At 39.5% G+C, this 26,915-nt stretch overlaps 1 protein-coding gene across 1 annotated transcript in view; it reads left to right on the forward strand.

Moving 5' to 3' along the window:
• LOC144953984 (death-associated protein kinase 2-like) overlaps window positions 1-26,915 on the forward strand; it is a 69,414-nt gene that overhangs the window by 38,107 nt on the left and 4,392 nt on the right. The window contains exons 4-11 of the mRNA XM_078884581.1: window positions 10,507-10,645; window positions 12,011-12,140; window positions 14,194-14,242; window positions 14,746-14,772; window positions 16,154-16,306; window positions 17,901-17,946; window positions 23,925-24,014; window positions 24,875-24,973. Of these exons, the coding sequence (XP_078740707.1) occupies window positions 10,507-10,645; window positions 12,011-12,140; window positions 14,194-14,242; window positions 14,746-14,772; window positions 16,154-16,306; window positions 17,901-17,946; window positions 23,925-24,014; window positions 24,875-24,973 (733 nt within the window). The remainder of the gene's footprint in view (window positions 1-10,506; window positions 10,646-12,010; window positions 12,141-14,193; window positions 14,243-14,745; window positions 14,773-16,153; window positions 16,307-17,900; window positions 17,947-23,924; window positions 24,015-24,874; window positions 24,974-26,915) is intronic.

The raw sequence follows: 26,915 nt of genomic DNA on the forward strand, positions 1-26,915 counted from the left end.
TGGGATGCAGAAAGCCACAGTCCTTTTCTTCTATTACAGTGTCTGTTTTGCCAAGGGGTGTACTGCGGCCACTCATGCTGTAATGGCTCTTGAAATAAATTGACTCACTACCATGATCCTAATATTATTTCGCCTACTTAATTTTTTTGAGTGAAAACAAAGTGTGTGTTTGTACCACACTGTAAGACGCTACCTCGTTTCAACCAACAATGTAATCGCACACGCATACATCCGATAACTGTGTTTAAATGATGGTGCAAACATTTTGATAAACCGAGCCCTTTTCTCACACATGCACAGCGTAAAGAGTTGTGGCCATCTGGACACCGGGGATGTGAAGGCTTGGAATTAAACTTCCCTGCGAATGATAGCTTTCTCCACAGTTTAATTCGCATCTATTCAAAATAGGCTCTTAAAAGGCCGCACAACAACAGCTGCCCTTTGCCTGTAAGTGGCGGTGACCTCACCGGAGTGTGTGCGAAGATAAATGTGCCTTGCGACCATGTGAAGTGGTGAAGGTTTGTTGGCAGGTAGTAAAAGCTCGATTACGGGACAGACCCCAGTTTTTTTATATAGGAAAACAAGCTACGTTAACTGGAATATGTATTATCTGTGCCACCTACTATGCCACCTTCCCAAATGAATTATCATCATGATCAGCCATGATCCATCCACTGCCAGATGAATGCCTTCCCAAGCTGTTACGCCATCTCAACAATCCATCTCGCTCCTGCACATGAGCTGATTTCATCACTGTCACCTCTGCTGTGGACGTTCTCTCAGGCACGCTACTTCCTTTGGTGACATTCCATCGTTGGTCTCAACCACCAGCCATCGTCCCTTACAGCGACACGTCCTGCCTAAGCCAGTTAATGTCACATCTCTAATTTGCTTTTGTGCTCAATTCTATCTCTTCCCGTTTTTGTCTTTCAGTATAAATCATTGCGTGAACCTTTCAGATTATTTTACATATTAGTAATCAACGCCTCTATGTATAATCATTATGTCACAACAGGCAATATACATGGATTTAAATAGTTATTTTGGCACATTGGTGCATTGCTTTTGATTCGTTTTTTTTTTAAACTGCACTCCAACCTGCTCTCATCTGCTTCTGTATTTCACCATTTTGATCCTGGACTGCCTTCAATAATTGCCCTAGGTATACACACTCTGATATGTTTTAGCAGTTGTGTCCCGTCGACAGGAAATACATTCAGTTGCTCAGCGAACTTGTTGTACCTGACTTTTCTTGCTTCAACTCCCACGTGAATATGCCTTGCATTACCTTTTGAGCACTGACTTGAGAAGGTGTTTTTGATTTTTTTACGTAAACTTTTTGTGAACATTGCTCTGTGAATCTCTCCCGTTTGTAAACGTGTCCAATACACCAGGGAGCAACGCAGTTGGCACGACACCCAGCTTTCTCTGTCTTCCAGTTGCAAATGCTTTGACACCACCCCAAGTATTCTTTTTTTCCCTCTCCTGAATAAATCTAGAAAAGGCCAACTACGGGTTCATTTGCCAATTTCCAAATGCGTAAATGGTCAGCATTTGGAAGCTTGTGACTGGAATCGAGTTTCATGTGCACTGATACAAAAATCCCATACTGTAAAATGTTACACTGCGTGCCATAGTGCAAACATGCCCAGCTACTTTATTAAGAGATGAATCTCTTCTAATAAACTACATTTTACACCTACACACAGGTCCAGACTAGCCATAGGGCAGTCCGGGCAAATGCCCAGTGGGCCAGTCCATTCCGAGGGCCGGTGGGCCGGACGATGTGGCGAAATTGCGAATGTGATCAGAGTTAAATATTTAATTACCTCTAATGTGTATGCTTCATTGCTTATTTGCGCTCTCAGTTGGCATTGAATCCCATATTTGGTAGCCCCAAAGATTCTTCCTCACCGGCCCATTTGTTTTCTGTACCAGCCCAAATGGGTCACTGAGATCATCTGGCAAAATCACACTAATACGTCACATCGCAAAACTAGCGCGTGGTATCAAGTTTGTCATAGAACCCATTAAAAGAATATATAATTACCCATAGCCCGAATTTGGGCCCTTGTGTTTACAAATGCCCGGGCCGTTTTTTTGTCCCAGTCCGTCACTGCCTCTCTGCTTCCATCACTCTGGTGCTTGGTAACAACATGCAGCATCGTGTGCATGGCGTTTTCGTGCCCTTCTGTTTAATTGTATTCATTGGTGTGTATTCATGACCTCGATGATAGAGCGACTCAGCTCTGTGAGATTTAGGGCCTTGCTATAACATTGTCGTGTCAGTTACATTTACAATCCTCCCTGTCTATCCTTTAGTTCATTCACTTTACCAATCGTCACCAGTATCTCTAGGTTTTATCCATCACACTTGGCTATGTGTCCAAAATAATATAATTTCCATCTTGCTGTTATGTATGGTGCACTCGTTTTGTTTCAAACAACAATCTCTTGTAGGAGTACAATTGGTTCATCTTGCTGTCCATGGAATGCACAGCGGCCTTCTCGAGTACCGTAGTTCAAAGGCAGTGATCTTCTTCTTTGTCTGCTGCAGCTATTTGTAATTTGAAAGAAAAAAAGCATCTCGTTACCGTTTTATATATGAAGGCTGAATATTCTCTGGAGTGCGGGTGCTCTGCACATGTTCGCCGTGTGATAGAGCAACAGCTGAAGTCATCTGTTGGGATCGTGGCCGTGGTTTTAACAATACAGTTCAAGGAGAACGGCAGCTCAAAGGCAGCTTCAAATGCACCACGTGAGCCACCGGCCCACCCCTGACTTTCTGGCCAGTAGCTAGTATTGTGTCACAACAAAGGACAACACCTTTAAGCTGTGTTCACAACAGGTCTGTTATACATTGAAGTGGCCTGATCCTGACACACTGGATATTGTTACAATACATAAAGGCAATCCCTGCCCCCCCCACACACACATGGAGCCAACTGGTGGTAGCGAGTGCTGTTAGCGAATGCCTATTACAACAGCTTTATGGCCACCACATGTTGAAACACTCTTTGTGTTAACACACAAACTGTTTATGTAAGACTATAATATAAAAGTTTCTACGCTTTAACACGTGTCATTATTGAGTTGGCCAAATACACGTTGCTTTTTTAGCATTGCCCAGCACTTATTGCATGCCTAAAGTATAACTTTAAATTATATTTGAATTGCGTTTCCAAATTTGAATGACAACATAACCATCGCACAATTAAATTGTTAAATATCTCTAGAGATTATGTGGTGCCACCCTGGATAAATCCATCTGAGCTTGTTGTGCGAGTCCACTGCTCACGATGACATCTGCAATGCGACACGGTATCAACATTTTTGTTGCGGTTTTCTCGAGCTCGTGCAAACTTGTCCCACGCTAGTTTGAGTGTAATGACTCTTAAAATTAGTTTTATTTTATGTCCGAACCAGGAACCTCCCCGAGCAGAACATGAAACAGCAGCACCGGTTGTTGAAAAGAGCCTTGTTGAAGAGGCACTGTGAGTAGCAGTTGTGTGATGCGATGCCGTGCGGTAACTATGGTGTCATCTTCTGAGTGCGGTGATACTGAGTAGTTCTGTTTGACATTACCGTGGTGTTATTCCACTGCACGGTCACTGTAACCAATTCCATCATCGTCAATCATGGTCCAATTTAGATGGCGACCAACCACATTAGCAAATTTCATTCAGAAAACTTGTTCCTGTCGTTGACCACATACGTTCGAACATTCGGATTCAGTGCAAGACAAGTTAACATCAAATACCACTGTGACTTTTTTGGAGACCATAATAATGATAGTGAATTGCATTTTTTGTTCCAACGCTTAAATGCAAAACGTCGTGATTTATTTTATTTTATACCTACGTGACTTTACCGAAAGAACCAAAGAGTATGGATTCCTGCAGTCACGAAAGCTTCAAATCAAGATTCATCTTAAAGGGTTCATGGGGAAGAGCACTTGGCCATGGACCAGAAACAGAGCAATGAACAAATTAAAATACTGGTCAAAAATAAAAGTGAGTGACATGGTCTGCTTTTACTTGTTTAATATCACGATTGATCTCATTCGTCTGTTTATATATTAAAGAAAACAAGGTGGAATAAGAATTATTCCACTTTGCGGCATCTCAAATGAGGAGTTCAGGAGGATGACTCCTCAGGAAATGCAGGTGTTTGATAACAACGCCGCACGGTTGTTATCATTTTAGCACTCTGGGGAGCACTCGCCTCACTACTTTCCCCGATTGCATTCGCGTTCTTTTTAATGGACCATACAGTCGACTCGTTTGTTCCAACATGTATAAACGAGACAACTGCAAGTACGTATGAAGTAAATTATATACAATAGCGATTTCCGAGCGGGATTACTTCGAGACTTGAGGACTGAGCGGGCTGCCGATGTCGCGTGCCTCGTCTTCGCAGACGGTTTCAAATGTAACAACATTCTGTGCGCATCTCCCCAGTGTCGTTCGTCTGGCACTACGCACACTCGTGGACACTGGAGTCCGGCAGGTCGCAAACAGGAAATTAGTATAAATTGAGTGACTCGCAAATACGCGAAACTCGCAACTCCAGAACTCGCGCATAGCGATGGGCTCCTGCATTATATTACCATTGGGTCGAATTTGTAAAGATAAAGGTGCAGCCCTGCAATTGCTTGTTCACACGACTGAAGGGCCTCCACGAGAGGCAGCTCTAGAGCTCCTCTCTTTGGGGTATTTTTTGTCCTACTTTTCCATGTTGGCCAGAAACTTTGGAAGACGTAGGAGTACCCACACCTTAACCCACCATACGCGACCTACCGTTCAAGTAACTATTGTGTGCCCCTGTTTTTTCCTGGTAATTTTTACTACACTCTTTGGTTCTTTCGGTAAAGTCACGTAGGTGAAAAAAATAATAAAAATAATAAAAAGGTGAAAACTAAATAAAACATTTTATTTAGTTGTTTTCACTTTTTATTATTTTATTTTTGTTGTAATTTTTTGTTACATTTTATTTTATTATTATTTTCACCTACGTGACTTTACCCAAAGAACCAAAGAGTATGGGTCCTTGCAGTCACGAAAACTTTAAATCTAGAAGTAATTTTTATTGTTGGGTGGAGAGGGGCAGGATTTAATAAACGCTCCGACTGTTCAAGCCGCCACGCCAGGAGTTTAAATTACCAACCTCTACTCTTTGGTTCTTTCGGTAAAGTCACGTAGTTAGAAATAAAATGAAACAAATCACGACGTTTCGATGGCAACACAAGCGACCTTCATCAAGGTGGCACCGATACAGCAGGACAACCGCTGACAAAAACTCTTGTTGTCAGCAGCTTTTTCTCCTATGTCGTGATTTGTTTTATTTTATTTCTAACTACGTGACTTTACCGAAAGAAGCAAAGAGTATGGATTCCTGCCGCCACGAAAGCTTCAAATCCAGATTTACCATCCTCTGATTGCAAGTATAGTGTGCTAACCATTTACACTGTAGCAGCGTCCTCGGTGGCATGACGGAAATGTCTGCAAGAGTCAACTTATGCTACGGGGAATGTATAACCTCACATTGATTTATATTTGTGCAATATTTATTATTTTTCATGTGACATTGTTCTTTTCGTGGTGATTTCCATTTGCTTCATTGCTGCACTTTGTTTTGCTTGTTGTCTAATTGGCAACCCGGGGTTGTTCTTGCGATTGAGACTCATGCAGGTCTCTTGAGTTCTCACCTGGTTCATCAAATATCACAATCAGAATTAATTTTGGAGCTTTCGTGACTGCAGGAATTATTCTTTGGTTCTTATCTTTATACGTGACTTTACCGAAAGAACCAAAGAAGAATCAGAATTGGTATTCATACTGGGGGAATCCGATGAGCTATAATGCTCTTTTCCAGTAGGAGCGGGTCAGAACACTACATCAATAAACAATACAAAAACACGATTGGAGTGCAAAGTATAGGAAAGGCAAGTAAATCACACCAAAATATACCAATAAAGCTAAACTATTTAATTTTCCAGGTAAAGCCACTGAGCTATTGTGTTTTTGTATTACTTGTTGTAACGTTCTTAACCGCCCCCACTGGACATCTGTGAAAAAGAGCTTCATAGCTCATCAGATTCCTCCTGCAGTATAAATAAATATTCAGATTCTGATCCTGAGCTATGAGCTTATTTTTCGGAAGTGACCTCCCCACAAATGATAGCTCAACAAAGTGGCTTATCATGTGGAAATGTATAGCAGGCAAATAATCTCAATAATCTAAACGCACGTTTATAAATTAACTTGACTTGACTTTTTTGTTATTTGTAACATTGCTTGGCTCGCTATCGTCATCTCTAGCCAGTGGGAACATTGGAGGGCAGTCTGCTGGTGTAGGGGCCTTTGGGGTGGTTTTACTTCATGATATTTCACAGGCGGTTTCAAGTTTATTCTTAAAATAACAATACAAGAATGCAGCACAATGTTCTACGTTTTGAATACACAAGGATAGACGGCAATTTATCGACGATAAATAATTTGCCTTACAATAGGTTTTATATTAAAATCCATTGTAACAACATGAAACGAGTGTTTCCATGCATAACCCATAAAGGACGATTGAAATAAATGGGAGCAGTGGCGCAGTGGGTATCGCACAGTGATATGAACTCAACAATATGATTTTTTTTCGATTTAAAGCTTTCGTGACTGCAGGGATTCATCTTCTTGGTTCTTTCGGTAAAGTCACGTAGAAGGGAAATAATAAAAATAAAAGATAATAAAATTATTCTCACAAATGAGAATTATTTTCTTATTTATATGGTTTATTTTTATTATTTCCCTTCTACGTGACTTTACCGAAAGAACCAAGAAGATGATTCCTACTGCATCAGCAAAAGAAAATAGCCGAGTTATAACTGGGTGTAATGAAATTTACAATTTATTCATGTGTCTTGTGGATCTTTTGTTCATTTTTATGATTGTATTGTTTTTTCTGCACCAACACATGTATATAGAACATTAAAAGTTCCGTGTCAAATAATAACACCAAATTATTATTATGAATCGTATTAATACAGTGCAGATTTTATTTTGGACCTGAGGTACTGGACGTATGATGTGACACGGAGTGGCATCGAAACACGGGGATTATTTCATGTGATCCAATTTCAACTCCCTTTATCCATAAATTGTCCTTGCTGCAACCCTATCCCCCCTCAAGAATGCTTCCTGTCTTGACCAGGTTAAACAGTTCGAGTTGTTTGACTTGGACCGTGGGTTCGATCCCGACCCTCATGCCTGTATATTTGGAGTTTGCATGTCTCTCTACCCGTGGTCACGTAGATTTTTCTCCAGGTCCTCCGTTTTTTTTCCTCCAAATTTAGAAACTTGAATTTAGACTATTTGGGTGCTATAAATGTCCACGTGACGAGCCACTTCGTTGAGCTATCATTTGTTGCTAGGTCGCTTCTGGAAAAAGAGCTATGTAGCTCCGTGGGCCTTACCTGGTAAAATTTAAATAGTTTATAGTTTTTAGTAGTTTTTAAGTGCATTGTGCTTTAAAGAATAAATTATGCATATTAAAGACAATCTTACATAACAGGAAAAAATGACTATGATTGGCTCATCGTTCGGAGAAAAAAAAGCCTTAGTTTAAGGAAATTGTTTACAACAAGATTTTTCTAGATGGCTTCCTTGGGAAGCCTCTGCCTGGATGGAGAGGAGGTTTGGCATATGCATTGTTTTCCTTGGGTGGAGGACTTGTTTTTACTGCTTTGCAATGTTATGATTGGTGTATTATTGCAGTTCAGCATAAGATTGTTCTTGCAATCGCAAAAAATGTAATATACATTTGGCAGGGATTCACTGTTTTTTTTCTAGCTGTGCTGAATTGAAAACCTATTTCAAAGTAAATAATTTATTGTGTTAAATGTTGCTTTGAGGGCATTGCTATCTTATCCGTGTGCATTCAAGAGATACGCGGTGGGCAATAATGTGTCATTATTTGAGAAATTTGGTTGAAACTGTGAAATTGCCCAGTGTATTCGGTGTAAGCATCCCCCAACCCCAAAGGCTCATGTACCAGCAGGGAGTCTTTGAGCGTGATTTGTAATCCCAGGGCTGCCAGATATGTTTGGATAAACAGAGGTCAAAACCCCTGGATAGAAGAGCCTAAAAACAACCCTTTTTGCCACAGTGAAGCCCTAAAAAGAACATATTTTTGTTAAATATATTTTTTCTGAATTCCCCTGTAACTGTGGACAAATTTCCCAATCTGGGATTTCCTGTAGTACAGACTTCACGCCGCCCATTGCAATGATTCTCATGCAATTGGCCCACTACCCAACCACCTACCCGGCTGTCCACCCCAGCCTCATGGAAAAACAAACCAAGCTCACAGAAATCATTCGGGTCAGGAATGGTCTATTGTATGGGTGTCACGGTTCCACACCCATGAGCGATTTAACGAACTCGTGATTTTATTGAGGAGTCGGTTCTCCTTGTAAATACTGGTGATTGTAGCAGCCTCTCTTGGTTGCATGGGTCACACGAATCCATTCCACCATCGATTGTTACACAAGTGATGTAATACATGCATTGTGAGCTTAAGCACCGATTAATGCATGCGTTGTTGGATTATTCATAAATCAATGTTTTATTTATTACACTATGTAAAGTAAAAATATGATGGAGAATGTAAAGTTTTCGTTGGCAATGATAGTCACCATTATCAAGCAGAATGTTAAAGTGTGTGTGGCAGCTGTGACTGACATGAGGTCATATGGCCTTGGCCTCTATTATCTCATGTCAGTCAATCAAAGACAGCTGATGACGCACGTGCACTCAATTATAATAACGATGCCAATTATGAACCCAATGGAAGCCTTCCTGACTCTCAAGTCTCTTTCAGGAGGGGTCCTGTCATTGGGACCGTTGGCCAGTGAGAAAGAGCTTCAGAGTTCATTGGATTCCTCCAGAATAAATAATGATTCTGAGTTCTGAGTGAGTGCTTGACTCCCATGTAGAGAAAACCCATGCAATACGGTGGTGTTGCAGCCCCACACAGACAACACCGGAGAAGCCATCTGCTAGTCACTCATCCAAGTGCTCACCAGCCTCGACTTTGGCTGAGCTGAGACCTGCCAAGGTCGGGCACATTTTTGGGTGATTTCGTGAAAGGCAGTCGTGTAAAACAGCCATGACGTTTCATTTTTTATTGATAACATATCTTAAAATATATTGCTTGAATAAATATGAAATCTACGAATGGAAAATGTGTTGATAGTTTGATTGCAATTTCATGCAAATTAATATTTCAATTGGCTATACGGCTAATTGTGGGAAATCATCTGAATGGTCAGCACCGTAGGTAAGGGAATAATGAAAGGTGTAGAGTTGACATCCACCAGTTGGATGGGCATGCAGATGGATGACTACTTATGACAAATGTAAGGACACATCAAACCATAATGAACCAATAAAATAAGTTAATTTAGTGTTTGTGCCATTCTTATAGCACAGAGGCTTTCACAAATGTGCTTTGGTTATGTAGTGTAAGCTTTACAGAACATTTTCATCTTGACGTTACCTAGAACTGGTTGAATTAGTGACAATACAAACAAGATGTTTTCAAAATTATTATCTATTCATTCAACTGTCTGAGAAAAAAAAATCCAACCACTCAACAACAACCTTTTATTTAGGCATTACATTCTTATTTCATGATGTAAATAATGCTTCTAATTAATTATGTTAATAATTCACAGTCATGCCCGCGATGCTATCATTCGTTTCTACATTTGCATTGCAATGTTTTATTTTTAAATCTTGTACGTAACAGGCATTTGAAGACTAACATATGCAGTGTTATTGGCAGTCGTGGCCAGTCCACTGGTGGGGAATGGGGTAAACAAAGAGCAGCAATAGTCAAGTTTGCAATTCGATTATCGCTACAGCCATATGATTTAGTGTGATTTAGTGTTACTATAATCAGATTCTTGCTGCTTCAGCATTCTTACAAAATATGTAGCAAGTAAAAAAAACAGGAGTTGTTTTCTTTCCGTGGGGGGGGAAACGATATTTCAACAAAACCATTTAGTGGGAGTTTATGGATTGCACGAAATATTTTTAAGATTTAGTATATAACAGTCGCATTGGAATACATTTTTTTAACTAACATTTTTTGACCGTCGGATGTTTTATCAAAGTTTTATTTTCCTGCAAACTTCGAATTGATTCCCATAACATGTACTCCCTGCAGTGTTGCATAAGAACAACGAAAGCCATAGCACTCGCTGCTTGTGCCATGTAATACATGTGTTACGCATTGACTTTCTCACATGTCACAATGATTAAACGCGTATCCTGCCATGAGCAAGTCAAACATTCTCACAATGCCCAATCAGTGATGTTGTCTGACTGCGCCTACCCATGTGTACTGTGATGAGTGGTAAAGAAGGCCACAGGTAGGATTCGTTGTGGGTCATAACAACGGGCGGCTATGTTTTTCTCACACTGAGCTGCTCATGTCCTGAATGCCTTGCAGGGTATCTGGCGGGGAGCTGTTTGATTTCCTAGCTCACAAGGAGTCGCTGTCAGAGGATGAAGCCACAGAGTTCCTGAAGCAAATTCTGGACGGTGTGAGTTACCTGCACTGCAGGCGCATAGCCCACTTTGATCTCAAGGTGAGAGAAACGCACCGGAAATGCATCTCAGTCGAGTACATTCGCTCATTCTTACTTGGCATGCAAGGATGTATCGATGAATCGAGTAAAATTGATTCCTACACTTATGATATACACATGGAATCATGCTTGCGAGAATCGGTTATTTATGCAAAATGCAAGCGGTGTGCTCATGTTACACGTAGGCTAACAGAGCAAATAAACCTGTAGAACAAGACGTATTTATTATTTAGTTGAACCCAGATTGTGTATGGGAGGTGTGGTGTAACTGTACATATTTCGCGATTACCGAATCTCTTTGCAAAGCGAGGGAACTGCAATACACTCGGATATGTAAACCAGGCTTCCTTGTTAACCGCACATTCCACAAGATATTGGCCTTTGCAAAGACATTTTTAGACGTGAACTTATCATCATATGTTTACGTTATTATCCGTTTTCTATTAAATAGGACATTGACGTTATATCACTTACAATTCTCGATATTAAAATAGCAGGAATTTATCGCCCTTTGCCAATTAATTGCTGGATGAAAGCATCACCGTGCTAGGAGCGGGGGGGGGGGGTTGCCTTGGCCGGGAACTGAACTCACGTGGTTGGACTCACAGTACAGGGTGCAAACCATTGTGCCACCACTCTACCCCATGTTTCAAATTATGTTAATCAAGTTAAGGTGTCACGGTTACGAGATGTTATCTACCTTGCCTGGTATACAGGAGGTTGTGGGTTTGATCCCGAGCCTGATGCCTGTATATTTGGAGTTTGACTCAGCCAATCATTCCTTTGGAGTCGATTAAATAGTGAAACAATAGTGTAAAGATGTATGATGCAGTTTAGTTAAATCATGGGAAAAAATATATATACAGATCTCTTCTCAGCAAATCCCATACATTAACCCTATTACATGACTCTACTTGATGTCAAACCATATCACATTTTAAATTGCATTACAAACTCATTTGTCCAGTGTATTAAGAAAACATCGCCATGATTTTGTTACGCTATGGAGTTTATGTCTCTTTTGAAGAAGAAGGAAAAAAACTACACGTCTTGTGAGCCTTATAGCCCTGCACATGGGCCTTCAAAAATGCAGTAATTGTATGGACATCAAGCATGTTACATATAGTCACTATGTTACACATAGTCACTATAAGATGTTTTCTTGTTCATGTTTTTGTTTTTTGTTTGTTGCGGTTGCACCCGATTCAAGGGCCGAATGGCTCATAGGGCTATACCTAATAAATTAACTTGAACTTGTTACACTGTATAACACTGTGATGAGTCGATTGATTTTAAGTATAAGTAGGTGTGCTTTTGAAATAGTATTCATTACAGGACTGTGTGCTCCTTCTGTCCTGTGTTAAGCCTGAGAACATAATGCTGCTGGAAAACCGTGCACCTAAAGCTAATGTCAAGATCATTGACTTCGGACTGGCGCAGAGCATTGTGGATGGTGTGGAGTTTAGACATATTTTCGGGACACCTGAATTTGTAGGTAAGGGTTTTAAGGATAAGGATTTACATGGCACTGAATGTTGCAGAATTTCAAAGTGCTGAAATGAAGCACAAATATGCCATGCATATACTGCCCCTTGTATTGTATGTTGAACTTCTTTCGCAGCATACGTAGCCAGCTGTGATAGTCGTGCGGGGAATCGGAGGCATGCATCCAGAGATTCAGATATGACACTTGCCAATAAAATATTACAATTATGGATAAACCCCATGTATTCTCTAAAACAGTACCTAAGTAAATAAACAAAACTCTGGAAATATAATTTAATAGTATTAATAGAAATAAAACATGACTATAACATATCCAATGCACTGCTAACTAAAAGTAGAGTGGAACAAAGGGAACTGCAAAGTCAATGAAACACGATTGCAGCCACGGCAAAGTTTTTAACTTGTTAAAAATCATCAATGCAGTATCTTAGAAGCCTAACTTCAGTTGTGACTTTGCACACATTTAGTTTTTTCAGATGTTGTCTTGAATACAAATAATGTAAATACAATTTACTTCTCACAGGCAACGCTTACTATAGAGTATAAGTACAATATCAGCACGAAGCATAATTCTAAGATTTTCAGAACATGATACGGAAAACACAAAGTCACACATTATTTGTAAGATAGTCACATTAATGAGCATGACATCATTTCTGGTAACATTGAAATACAAGTAGATTTACGAATGTTCGGTTTTACAAAATGTCACGTTAATGCAATTGACAAATTCTGGACACTTTTCAATTTACGAAATCGAATTTCCACGTGAACGAAATTTCACACGGCACGCAAACAACGAGATCAAATGAACCACCCGGGAGGCTGCATCATCCATCCACGACGGCGTCACGGTATCCCTGCAGTACGACAGTAACGCCGCCATATCACCTTTCCAGTCATTCCAAAATGCAGATCTTTTGGTGAGGTCGCTGAAAAGGTTGATATTTTTTTGCTTCAGTTAACTAATATTCAATCGTTTTAATATATATGTTATTTCTTATTATTTTTGTATTGTGAAAAGTGATATAGGTGTTATCTTTTTTTAGGTTAAGAGTAGTTGGAATGACTGTCCTATACATATCCCTGATTTTTCGTATTAAATTAATGGGAAAAGCCATTTCGATGTACAAAATTTAGTTTTACAAGCGTGAATCGAGGTATATCTGTATACAGAATCGTAACTCAAGACAAACATTAGATATTCTAGTTTTTGTGCCTTGTTTGCAAAACGCTTTAAGAAATACTCATACATGCAGTGCCACTCTGATATTGCTGTAGGCTTATCTCACTATTGCCATATTGCAAGTTCACTTTTCTTGTCAGCGGTTCACCCAGCCCACAATCCCATCCAAAATCGATTAAATTAGTACCATTCTGTGGCAAATTAACATTAGAATCTCGGAATCAGAATCTTTAATTATCCTGAATAAACTCGATGAGCTATGAAGCTCTTTTTCAAAGATATCCAGGTCAGAGAGTTGCAACAAAAACATTACATACAACGATAGCAGTGCAAAGTTTCGGAAAGGTAAGCAAATCACTAAAAATAAATAAATGAATTAGATAAAGTATATAAGTTCAAACTGCACAAGTACACCAATTCTCAAGCTTGGGTAAGGCAGCAAAACAACAGCAAAGACAGTCCCAAACTATTTTGTCCCATGCCCGAATAACTGGGAAACTCCACCACTGGCTGAGGGCCATCGATAGAAATGAGCATGACCTGTGCCTGTTTGATGATGTTGACACTTTGACAAAAAATCTAAATATATGTGGTCCTCACCAAAAATCCATTCCCTGGACATAATTCACCAGCACTCAGATGAGGAATACTAGAACAGCAGAGACGTTTCGTATGCATCTAATGCATTGCACTCGATGTGTAAACATGGACACTAGGAAGACAAAGGCGGTCGGGCGTGGTGCATGCCTCCCACCCCTTCGTGTGCCATTCCGCCCTTCATAGGTGCTTGGTAACAGCACTTGCCCCAACAGTCTGTTAAGGCTATAAGGGGGATCTTTGTCTTTGTCTGTTACAGCACCAGAGATTGTCAACTACGAGCCTCTCGGAGTGCAAGCTGATATGTGGTGGGTTAAGATGTACAAAGTTCCACTTGTTAATACAATTATAATAATAGTTATTATTCTTTGGTTCTTTCGGTAAAGTCACGTATGAAGATAAAATAATAAATTAAATAATTGCATTGAATAATAGTTGTGTTTTATACCTACGTGACTTTACCGAAAGAACCAAAGAGTATGTGGATCCCTGCAGTCACGAAAACTTCAAATCTAGAATAGTTATAGACTTGCATAAATGTTAAAAAGCTAAAAACACATTAAATGTAACATCCCAAAATCCCAATATTAAATAATACCTTAAATTTCTCGGTAATTCTACCTACTATTGCAAAAATGTAGCAGGACCATCCTGAAAATTCTTGAGATTCAGTGCGGCTTTCCTGGGTATATAATATTAATTATAAAAATAAGCACAACATTTGCAATATGAATCCAAATCTTTTTACTGTACAGTATTGTGTTCTATTGTGTTTGTTAATTTTAAAACCAACCAAACGTATTTTTTTCAGGAGCATTGGAGTAATGACATACATTCTGTAAGTATATATGGTCAACTGTGACTCTTCACAGTATTATTTTTAGATTATATCATGTGTTTATGAATGCACTTTTTGACAAAGAATCTGAATATTTATTTATACTGGAGGAATCCGATGAGCTATAAAGCTCTTTTTCACAGATGTCCAGTACAGTCGGTGCGGTGAAGAACGTTTCAACAATGTGAAGTGTATTTATTCGTATATCTTCCGAGTTTGTTGTCCCACTTTGCAGACAGTGCAGCTACGGCACGACAGCCCGAGACATAATGTTGGCGTACTGAACAGGACGAACCTGTAAAGTCCTCGATCTGGCATAAACTGTCGCTTAGTTTTCCATATTGCGTTACCGGTAAAAAAAAAATGAAGAGAATAACACTCTGGCAGCGAGTCCATATTATTGAAAGCGAGTTGCTGTGCACAAGCACAGCCCATTTGTCAATCCACTGCTGGATGTGGGGATGTCTCCACGCCGTGCAGGCTGTGAGGGTTATTGCACCATACTTCACCACTATCCAATGTGCGGGGTTGGTAAAGGTGGCAGGGAGTGCAGAACGACAGTGGAGTTTGCTGCACTGCCCTCTACGCCTGTCCGCGAACATGTTGGTCACCCATCCGAGAGCTAGCCAGGCTCACCTCCGTTTTGACTTCCGAGGTCTGATGGGATTTGCCGCATTCTGGGTGATTTGGTCATAGAACTACTTTGCATATGTCGTCCAATATTTATGTTGTCTTCAGTATCGTGTTTTTTTGCATAGACGCATCAGAGCATGGACGTGTTTTAGCTTAGCATGCGCGTTTTATCAACAGTGGTTGAGGTGTGGAGGACTGAACCTTCTCATCAGAATGTTGATTTTTCTCAACTGACATCTAAGTGACATGCCATAGATTTTAGTATAGGAGTACATTTACATTAATCAATGAGAACATTACAGTACTGTTCTAAGTACACTTGGTTAAACGCATTCGCTCAAGCCTCAAGGTGAATTCATGACTTTTTTCTTTCGTTTTCAAATCGAGAGAGACTTAAGAGTGTGGATTGGTTAGTGGTAGGGAGATTTGCATACATGCTTTTTTTTAAGTTAATATATAACATTCCAATGAAACCTACAACTTTGCCAGCAAGAGGTTTGGCGAATTTGTCAAGTCATTGCACATCAGGGAGGCTTCAAGATCACATTAAGATTGCAGACCCTAGACAGTATAAACCATATCGTCAGGGTTCATCTCAGGCTGGTTACAGACACCCGTTTGTTGTCCTGGTGTGACTTATCTCATGTGACCCAACCCCCCTCCTCGTGTGACCCTGTCCTCGTGTTCACCCTCCCACACCTTCACCCCCCCCCCATACCTGCATCGTTTCTCCCTTTCATCCACGCAGGCTGAGTGGGGCCTCCCCATTCCTGGGTGACACCAAGGAGGAGACCCTGAGCAACATCTCAGCCGTGGAATACCAGTTCGACGAGGAGTATTTCAAGCAGACCAGCGCTCTTGCCAAAAATTTCATTCAAAGGCTGCTTTTAAAAAGCCCCAAGTAAGGACTGAGACTCATGGTTGTTCGTATACATTCTGTCCATACTTGTTGGTTGGTAGGAAGCATAGACACTGAAGCACAGTACGGTACAATGGATTTTGTCACACTTTGGTGACAATGTAGTCCAGCAGCAGTCTAGAACGCCTGTTTTATGCACAGCAGTCACACATCCAAGCACTAGTTAACCCAGCTTAGCTTCTGATTCCGTTATGGGCAAATACAATAGTTCATGTCCAATTCTGATTGCTACAAGCATTGGCCTGGGATTAGTTAGAGCTTGGTACACAAAGGTTCACCCTATAGCCTTAACAGACTGTTGGGGCAAGTGCTGTTAGCAAGCATCACCTATGAAGGCACGGCACACGAGGGGGTGGGTGGCCAGCACCACGTCTCCCCAGTGGCGTACCAGGTACTCATTTGAGGCTGAGTCGACCTAGTGGAGGCCCTGGACCGGTTCAGATAATCGTTACTTGGTGTTGGCCATGAGCAGTAATCGAACTCGGGTTCCCGGGTTTGTAGCGCAGCGCGCTAACAGCTACGCTACCGCTCCCTTCACATACGCATGTGTATATACCCATAAGAGTGACACATCATGTTTGTTATATATGTGGATATTAAGAATTTGTTCCTGAACAAATACATGTGTTAAATATTATACAGGGCTTGTAAAAGTTAAACTCACATTTTAGGTTGATAACATTGTTTAATTGTGGAAAATGTTGGAATGAATGTTTTTAATGCTAATAATTGAAAAAGTCACTAAATGCCTCAGTTATGTAATTATTCATTTACATCCAATGGGAGATAATTAAATCATTAAAAGATTAGTTGTGTGATTATATAATCACACGAGTAATCTTTTAATGATTTAATTGTGAAATTTTGAATAGTTTTAGACGTTTAGCACATGCGTTGCATAGACAAATGATGTGTTTTCAATTATTAATCAATGTATAATTACTTGATAACAAATATGAGTAATACTCTCAAGGAATGTTATATTATTAACTCTGCTGTTACATTAAACAGCTGTTGTGCAGTTACCAAAATTATCAAAGGTGCATTCTATTTTCTTTATTTGAAATGCAATGTTTTTGCATTTAACAATATTTCCTTTCACATAATAAGGCAAATTAGTGTATGAGTGTCATTTCAATTTGCTCATTGCTGCCTGGTGAGCAAGTAAAATAAACATTGTGATCTGCCAAGTGACTTCGAGCATGCTAGGCATCTGCTGTTGTCACCAGAGAGGGAGGTGTAACCGTCAGACAGTGCCAAAATAATGGCTGGCAAACGAAGGTGCGAAAGGAGAGGATGTGCAACAGTGTGGATCAAACCATGTTGAAAGGGCACACAGCAATATCACAACAGCATGGCAAGTCCGTCATTAGATGCAAAATCAAAGTCTAGATGGTAATTTAGAATAGCAAAGGTGACATGCAAGCTTAAGAGCGGCCGACAACTGATAAGCATGCCTTCCAGAATTTAATAACAATCATCAGGGCCAGCTGCCACCTTTTTGGAATATACAATAATCATAATGAGGTTCTGTATAGGTTAAGTGTGCACGGTAATGTATGATTTTCTTTAATAGAGAAAGAATGAATATTGAAGAGGCCATACACCATCCTTGGATTAAGGTATGCTTTTACTTCATGTATCCATGAGCGAACTGATCAAACATTTATGCTTTTGTTGTATGCACTCGTGCTCTCATGATGTACATGGCACCTAGTAATTAAAGTTACATGTCATATTGTTAATTTTAAAAATGTTGATAAACTTACTGTGTGTATACTTATGGCAAAAAAACATGATCCTAGGGTGGGCACAGTGGTGCAATAGTCTGGGCACTCAGCTATGAACCCGACGACCTCTGGTATTATCTCAACCTGACCTCGCCAAATCACACTGACCACCGTAGTGATATATGACCAAACAACCCCAATAACCTGCACGGCATGAGGAGGCCTAGGGCCACTAGTGGATTGACAGAGGGCTCTCTCCATCTCTTCAGCGGCGATCTTCCTCTTGGGCATGTTCCCTTGAGAAAAGTCCGCCATCTCTAAAATGTTCATTACCTTCATGACATTTTCATAAATGAGTATATATAAATACTCTTTGGTTTTTTTCGGTAAAGTCACGTAGGTAAAAAAAAAAAATGAAAGACAAATAAATTATATCACGACGTTTCGGGCGCAACACAAGCGTCCGTCATCAGGTGGGAAAGCATGGCCTGCTGCTGATGCAGGCTGTTTTAAAGGGAGTATATATAAAGTCGTATTAAGTAAATAGAAAATTATTGATAAAAATAGGACAAAAAACATTTAGGGTATTCGTCATATTCGTCATATATTTAGCATATTGATTCATATGCATGACTTTTCTTCCATAAAGCCTGTTTATTGTTAGCCAAGTCTGTTACACATTAAGGCTTTGGCTGCTAACAGATGCATTGGCTCCCTCTAATCCACGTATGCTTTGTGTTTTCTGGTCATTTATTCTTAAACATCTTCTTCCACTAAAAATGCTGTCATTATTAATCCCATAACTCTGCAACCATGTGTAGTTAAAGCTTATGTTACAGACTCCATGTACTTTACTCAATGTTCCCAGGGTTTGTTTTTCCCTTTATAAAATGATCAATGTCTATTGGTTGGAATTGTATTTTCCTTTCTTCAACTCTTTAAGGGAGTATTCTTACATTCGTTTTTGACGATGTGGGCGATGTGTAATGTTATGATAACTATACAGGGGTTTTGTATGACGATTTTAAAATTGACAATATATATACAAAGAAAACACTGAATACAATAGCGGCTTTTGTAGATGTACATCACACAATACGGTAATTCATAGTAATGTACCAAACAATGTCTAAATGCTTATTACATAATTAGATGTTTGTCATTTGAAATGCCATTTTTTGGCAAATATTACTCTGGGGGAATATAATTTCATTATTTAAGTCTATGCAAGGCACATCAATTGCAAATATGAGCTGCTATCATGTATGTTGTATGTCTACTCAATTGTGAATATGTACGGATTAAAAGCTGCAATGTATTACACTGCAATATACTATAAGTGCAGAAACTTATTTAAGCGTAAATCCAATCACAGACAAACACAAAACATTTTTTTGTTAAAATGCATATGTTTGCTTGTTCGCAATCATATGCAGAAGCAAACACAACGAAAACTCAAAACATCCGTCAATAGCAATGCCATAAATGGGAAAAACGATCAATATACAGACAAAATCATGAAACTTTAACGAAAATATATTCCCTTTTATGGTAATGTTAGAGACGAATGTGAAAACTCTTCATATTTAGACAGGAATAGTGAGATTATAGCTGTAACATATTTACTCATGTTTTCTTAGATTGATAACTTTTACATTGCCAATAAATACATTTCAACCGTTTTAATGTCATTTTTTTTCCTTAGATTTGAATGTGGCTCTTCGGTATATCTTTAACATGAGAATTTTCTGTGGCCGCCGTTATAAACCATCAAAGCCCAATGCACTCGAGTTAACATTTTGGGTGCTGACTTCAGCAATTACAGTGTTCGGCAGTTGATTGCAGGTTAGGGTAGGCTATCGAACAGGCCCTGTTGTACGAATAGAGAACATGAACAGTCACACCAGCTGGGGATGTAAAACAGTGATTGCAAGCTACCGGAGCTGTCAGCAAATCTGTCACTGTAACATTCCATGTAGCAGGTGGGCACAACCTGTGCTTTCCATAGCTCCTCATATGCGCTGGTATGTGCACCTGCATTAAGAAATTCTGCAATTTTCGTATGCCTCCAAGAATATCTGTCTTTGTTCTCAAAGTCTATAAATTAAGAACTAACCTTTGCTTACCGCTGAACTATGGCATTTCCACTTGAATGTTAAGCTGTGTTAACATAAATATCATTTAACAAGCCACATATGCCTTGTGTGAAATCCAAACTTCACTATCCAGAGCAATATCAGTCGGCTGCATAATTCAGAATGCAGCTTGTAGTGCTCTCGCGCGCACATCACAGCTGCTGTCTTGTCTTTGCATTGGCTACCAGTCATGTATCGAGTGGACTCTAAGATCCTGCTGCTGACCTACAAGGCCCCCAATGAGTTAGCCCCGCAATATTTACAGGAACTGATCAAATGTTTACTCTCCAACGAGGTCCTTGAGAGCTCTGGATCTCCTCCTTCTGAGTACTCAGAGGTCACGGATTATTTCCCGAGGTGATCGGGCTTATGCCAATGCAGCTCCCAAACTTTAGAACGCGTTGCCTTTGCTAATAAGACAATCAGAATAGTTATACATGTTTAAGTCTGTCTTTAAAAAACACAACTTTAAACTGGCCTTCATTCCTTAGTTCTGGTCGTTTACCCGGATTTGTTTATTCCATGCTTTCCGTGCATGTCGCATTGGGATATACGGATGAAATGAACCTTACTAATGGAAATTATTATTATTTAAGGAAAAAGCCTAAATGTTAGGTAAATTCCATGGAAATATTGTATATCTCAATGGATTAGACTTAACTTACCCAAGCATTCCGTGGAGAAAATTTGCAGCTGTGTTCATACCTGCGTGCGAAAGCATTGAAACTGCATTTTTCTCGTAATTTTTCTTGACAGTGCTGTAGATATTTCACAACCATAACTTGTTGCTTGTGTGCTTGTTACTGCCTGGGTTTGCCAAGTCCACACTTGACCGAATCTTGCCTGCTGGCACGATAGTGCATGTTTCTTCAAAAATGTGACGTGGTCAGAGAACAAAATGTCTTGAATGAAATTAATGTTGGTCCTGCAGATGAAATGCAAAGTAATATGCGAAAGATGTTTGGAAATTTATTGTTTCGTGTGTGTCAGTGGAATCTGTTACGTGGCTTATTGCAAAAAAAACATTAACTGCTGACATGGAATTTTTTGCAAATCTTTACAATTTTTAAAGTAGTCCAAAGATATCACGTTGTGCATGTGTTTGAAATCTTTTTGCATCGATTGAATCATCCATGGACAATTTTTGCATTGTTACGTTATTGATAGTGACAATTTTTGTGAAATTAAATAAAGTAAAACAAAATAACTCCACTAACAATAGTGAATTAATGTTAAAAAGTACGGTATATTATTGAGAAATGCTCTTAAAAGCTGCCCTTTTGGGATAGCCGTGGCAAGCACTGCTCCTTACTGCTTCGCGACGTTTCCCCTCCGTCGTTAGAGGCACTTTCTGCCTGAACATGGAGGCATCATACTGCCTGGAGATGGAGGCATCACACTGCCTGACAAAAGCGTGTGATATAGTTGCTCACATATCTCTGTACTGGAGAGCAATGTGCAGAGGAATGTATGATCTGGCGATTGAAGGGCAGAGGGCAGACACTAGAGATGGATTCCGTGCCTTCACAAGTATAAAACTAAGTCATATTCTCCCTGAACACCATGCAAGGTGACTGTGTATTACTCATGTTTATTAGCAAACCTGGCAGAAACGAAATAATTTCTGGCCACATTGAGACTGCTTCCAAGAAGTTCATGATGTGACTTTCTGTATCAGAAGCAGCTCACGGAAGGCAGGCAGACAGAGAGGAACCAGCAAGGGCCACCACAGATGTGCTATGGCCAGCGAAAGCTGGATACTGCAGTGGAATGCTTTGAAGGAACTGGAGAGCAGAATGGCTGAGCAAATTGTTGTGCTGGGTTCAAAGTTCAGCTCCCGACTGAGCAGATATCTGTGCAGCTGGTTGCAGGCGTGTGTGCATTCAAGCGGATAGGGTGCTCAAGTAACACATGGCCTTTGGGTCAATAGAGCATTTATTATCCTGAGCATCTGTTGCTTTTCAACAACTACTTTTAAATAATGTGGGATAGTGCGAAGACGTAGCATGTTTAAGTGTGACAGTTATGCGTTTTGGTTCACTATCAAGTTTTGACCAAAACATAAGTCCACATTTGAGTTGTTTCAGTCCTTCATCTTTGAGATGTGGGCTGCTCCACCGAGAAGGGATGTAGCTTTCATTACGGGGTGATTCTTGGATTCCTTCACCGCACATAATGAGTGATAGAGATGGTCAGGCATGCAATGATTCGCCCACCTCCTGATTTCTTGAATTGTCACGATTCGGTTCAACAATGACTTTTCGTCTGGTTTGTAAGTGTTGTGTTGTAATTTGACTTGCGCGAACGCTGTCTCGCTGCATTCGCCGCAAGGTAACGTTTTGTCATAATTTGCACAAACTCTGCAGGGATTGTAAATAATTAAGTCTTACAAGAACAACTAAAGGCATATATCATGAGTGTATAATTCAGTTTAAATTATTGAATTGGTGGATTGCATCACACCTACAAACAAGATCAAGAACCAAGATAAAAAACAAATTAAGATTACTGAACTTTAATCCTGAATTGTGGCAATTCACTGAATGGCGTGGCAGTAGAGGGGTTGGAGGGCCAGGATAGGGCCGAGTGACTCATTACATTCCTATAAAGTTACCCAAACAATGCAACATATATATATTGGATTAGCACTGCAGCCTCACATTTTCACTCTCTTGAGTATAGACCTTGATTGCAGACATCAAAGTCCACACATTTTCTTTTATCACCCAGGGCTACCATACTTCGTGTAAATAACTGTCAGCTCTTTATCATTCTCTGGCTGGACTAGGTCCTCCCCACACTGTATTGGTCATGGGGGATATTTATTTGTCAAACATCCACCATGCGATTCAGTATGGATGTATAAAAGGGGGGCCTTGGACAAACCTAGATGCCACTGATGTTAGCCATGACCGGGAATCTCAATCAACTCACGAGGCTCGTAGTGCTACCCACGGTGTCACCACTCTATATGCAGCACATATGTGAAAGCAAACTTAAATACAGTAATCTCGAATCGAGTATGCACGTTTCATTTCTCATTACTAATAACGTCCTCTTGCTTACCTAGTCTGTCATTTTTATACTTTTTGCATACCTCCTTATGTATTCTTCATCTTTGATGAAATGTAAATTAAAAGATGATATTTGAGAATATGTAATTATGCACACTTGAATACACGTTTTTAAATACTAAAATTGCATTCATAACTCATTTGGAAAAAGTATACACGAAGCTAAGATTATTTCAACAGTAACTTTCAGTGAAAATAATATATTTTGAATTATTTCACCTTTGTATGAAGCCAATTGATAGCAACGTGTCTTTTGGGAAGGTACTGCATCGATACTTTAAGGCAACCTCGCTTAAATTCATGATGATCATCAAAATAATAACAAAAACATAGTTGAAACTCTCAATGTAGATTGCATTAAAGACCTGAAGATACACAAAGTTCAGTTATAACTGTGAATGTGCTTTAAATAAAATATATTTCACTTGAACTTATTTTAACAGTCCAAATCATTTGTCCCAAGAAACACCAAACCATAACAACAACAAAATCCCTCCCTGGCACCGGGTGTTGAGTCTCAAAGATTTATCCTGTATGATTTAAAAGTCAATCATTGGAATTCTGCAACGTGCAATGTATTAAAAAAAAAGTGGATTGTTGCTGCTTCGTGTCAATTTGACCTGTTTCATAATTCCTACCTCATTCTGATTTCATTTTCCAGCCAAAGGACAAACATCAACTGCTGCACAGAAAATTGTCCTTCATTAACCTGGAGAATCTCAAGAGCTTCAATGCACGCAGGAAATGGAGGGTATGCGATGCATCATCTTCTGAAAGCTCTGTATGACAAAAGCTGTTCTATATTTCACATTATTGCCTTGTAAACTATTGCATGCATGCATGCATGTTGAACTTCTTTCTCAGCGTACGTAGACAGCCGTGCTAATCGGAGTAGCAGGCTATTATTTAAATATAGCATGTGGGTTGATGTTTATACTCTTGTAGATACAGGATAGTAACCTATTGCCATCATCATGTGGAATTTACACAACTGACAAAGGATCTCCATTGGATATGGGCACCGTCACAATGATTGAGATGTATTGACTCTGAGGATGTGATGATGACGCTGATAATTTTCAATATTCATATCGCATTATGTCAAGTATAAACACTCATTGTAATGTGAATCAAATCTTCAGAATTATCAGTGTTAATATCACTTTAGTCGTAGAAAGGCTGTTTTGGTTAAAGATGGAATGATAAAGGAGTGTTCCAGTTTTTTTTACAAATTAATAAGTGGTAAGTGTAGCTCGCATTAAACATTGTAATACAACAAGTAATCGTTCCTTGGATGTATAGATTTTCTAGGTAAGTAGCTCCAGGCCTTATGTTCCTTCTTTGCTAATTTACAAGTAGGGATGACCAATGTTTTTTAATCAACAAATTGCACCATAGTTAACAGAATGAGTTCAATGTCCTGGGGAACTCTGCTGTCTTCTGTAATGGGACATAATCTTTGTGATATTTAATAAGTCGAGCATTGCACAATAATTTTCATGGTGTGACTGGAGTTCCCTGGCGCAACATATAACATTTCACCGACTATCCAGTTTGAAATAGCAATGAACGTATTGAAAATGCAGTTTCCCCTTTTTTTCTCTCTCCCAGCTCTCATTGCGAGTGGTGCGGTTGTGCAACCAGCTCTCACGTGCACACATGCCCAAAGTTGGAACTGAGCAGAACCATGCTTCCTGCACTACCCACATGGTGAGCACACACACATACCACATACACACCCGAGATCAGTGCAGGCAGAATGTGTGACAGCCCCATTTACATGCGTCGTCGCCATCATTCCACAAACATTTTCAGATGGTACAATAAAATGGTATAAGAAGTTACCTTTCAGACCGTTCTCAATAGGTACATCGTGATAACATCTTCTCCACAAATATTAAAATAACAAATGGTGTTTCACAAGGTGCCATGCTAAACTTAACTTCAATCGCCCAGAATGAAATCTCTTTGCTGGTGACAGTGTTATGCTTGTATCGGGTACATTTCCAAACGAAGTCAAACAATCTCCAACATGATTTCGACTTAATTCAATATCAATTGTCATCACTAAAATTGCTCCTACATTCCCGAAAAACGAATGTCATGCTCTTTTCTCGAAACAAAAATCCAGTTTCATTCCCTTCGCCTATTGCGGATATGAGAAACAACATAATTCAACAAACGGAGTGCTTCGAATACTCGGGTTTACTGATTAAAAACTTACATTCCAACCCCATATTGATCACATCTCAAGTAAAATCTAATCAAAAGTAGAGTTTTCATATAGAAAAAACATTGTATTCCCATTAGATGTGTGCCTGGAAATCGTTGAAGCGATAATTCTACCAATTTTTGACTACTGTGACACTACTTACAGATAATCTACTAATGCCAGATCAGCTACTAATGACCTGTACTTAAAATCCAATCTTACATCACTTGATGCAAGAAGAAATCTACATTGGGCCCTGTTCATCCATAAAATCCTTATTGGCAAATCTGCACTACACTGAGCTAATGCATTATTAAATATCTCGATAACTTGAATTAGAATAGGTGATAAAGTCTTTACCGTTGCAACACCAACGTTTTGGAATAACTTTTTTTCCTCCCTTAATATCGTAAACCCTCCTTCAAAAAACATCCTACAGCAGAAGATAAGTGTTGGCTACAGTCACATTTGCCAATGTGATTTTTTACTTTGATTCTTACCTTCTATCGATAGCTTAATGTTAATGTGCCATTTTATTGAGTGACTACTGTGTGGCGTTATCTTGTTGTGGTCTGGCACTGTTTTGTTGTTGTTTTTGCTCCCTTGCCCAAGCTTCATAAATTGGAGTAAAAAAGTGTGTGTTTATTTAATTATTTGTTTACATTTTGTGAATTGCTTACTCTTTTTCTCTTTCGTTTTTGTTTCATTGTTTGCTGTTGTAACTTGCTGACCCACCCATACTGGACATCCCTGAAAAAGAGCTTGATAACTCATATGATTTCTCCAGTCTAAATAAAGATTCTGATTCTCGGTAGAAGAGGAGTTCCAATTTACTACACTGAGTAAATATATAATTAAAACACGACTACTACTACTAATAATACAAACACCCTTTGTCAAACCACTTCTGGATGGAGGCCTGCTCACACACCATATCAGTCAGAGGAGTTGATTGACCATACTTCACCGTATTGGTCAGTGTGGGTTGATTAAGGGCAAGGGGGCCCAGGAACGGTTTGGAAATAAATCACCACTGATGTTAGTTGTGACCATGAATTGAACTCAGATGGCTCGGTTAACAGGGCAGTGCTCTAACCACTGTGCTACCACTCTCACAAATATACAAATATCACGTTGAAATACTTTTGAACACATTCACGTTTTTCAATTCCGAAGCATATTTTTAGTTAAAATAAAACTCTTCAAAACTCATTCATGTAACGTTCATTGTCCCAAACCATAAGCAATTCACAATTAAAATTCATCATCAGCTATGGTCTATTCACTGCTGAATGAAGGCTTTCCCATGTTATCACCGTTTTGCATGTTCCTGCCGTGCCCCATACTGTTTAAAATGAACGTGGGCTTTCTAATTATGTTGCATAAAGTTGCTTTTGTCATATCCAATTGATGTTTTAATTGTTTCTGAATTACAAACTT

Source organism: Lampetra fluviatilis, chromosome 3 (genome assembly GCF_964198595.1).
Source record: "Lampetra fluviatilis chromosome 3, kcLamFluv1.1, whole genome shotgun sequence".
Classification (NCBI taxonomy): domain Eukaryota; kingdom Metazoa; phylum Chordata; class Hyperoartia; order Petromyzontiformes; family Petromyzontidae; genus Lampetra; species Lampetra fluviatilis.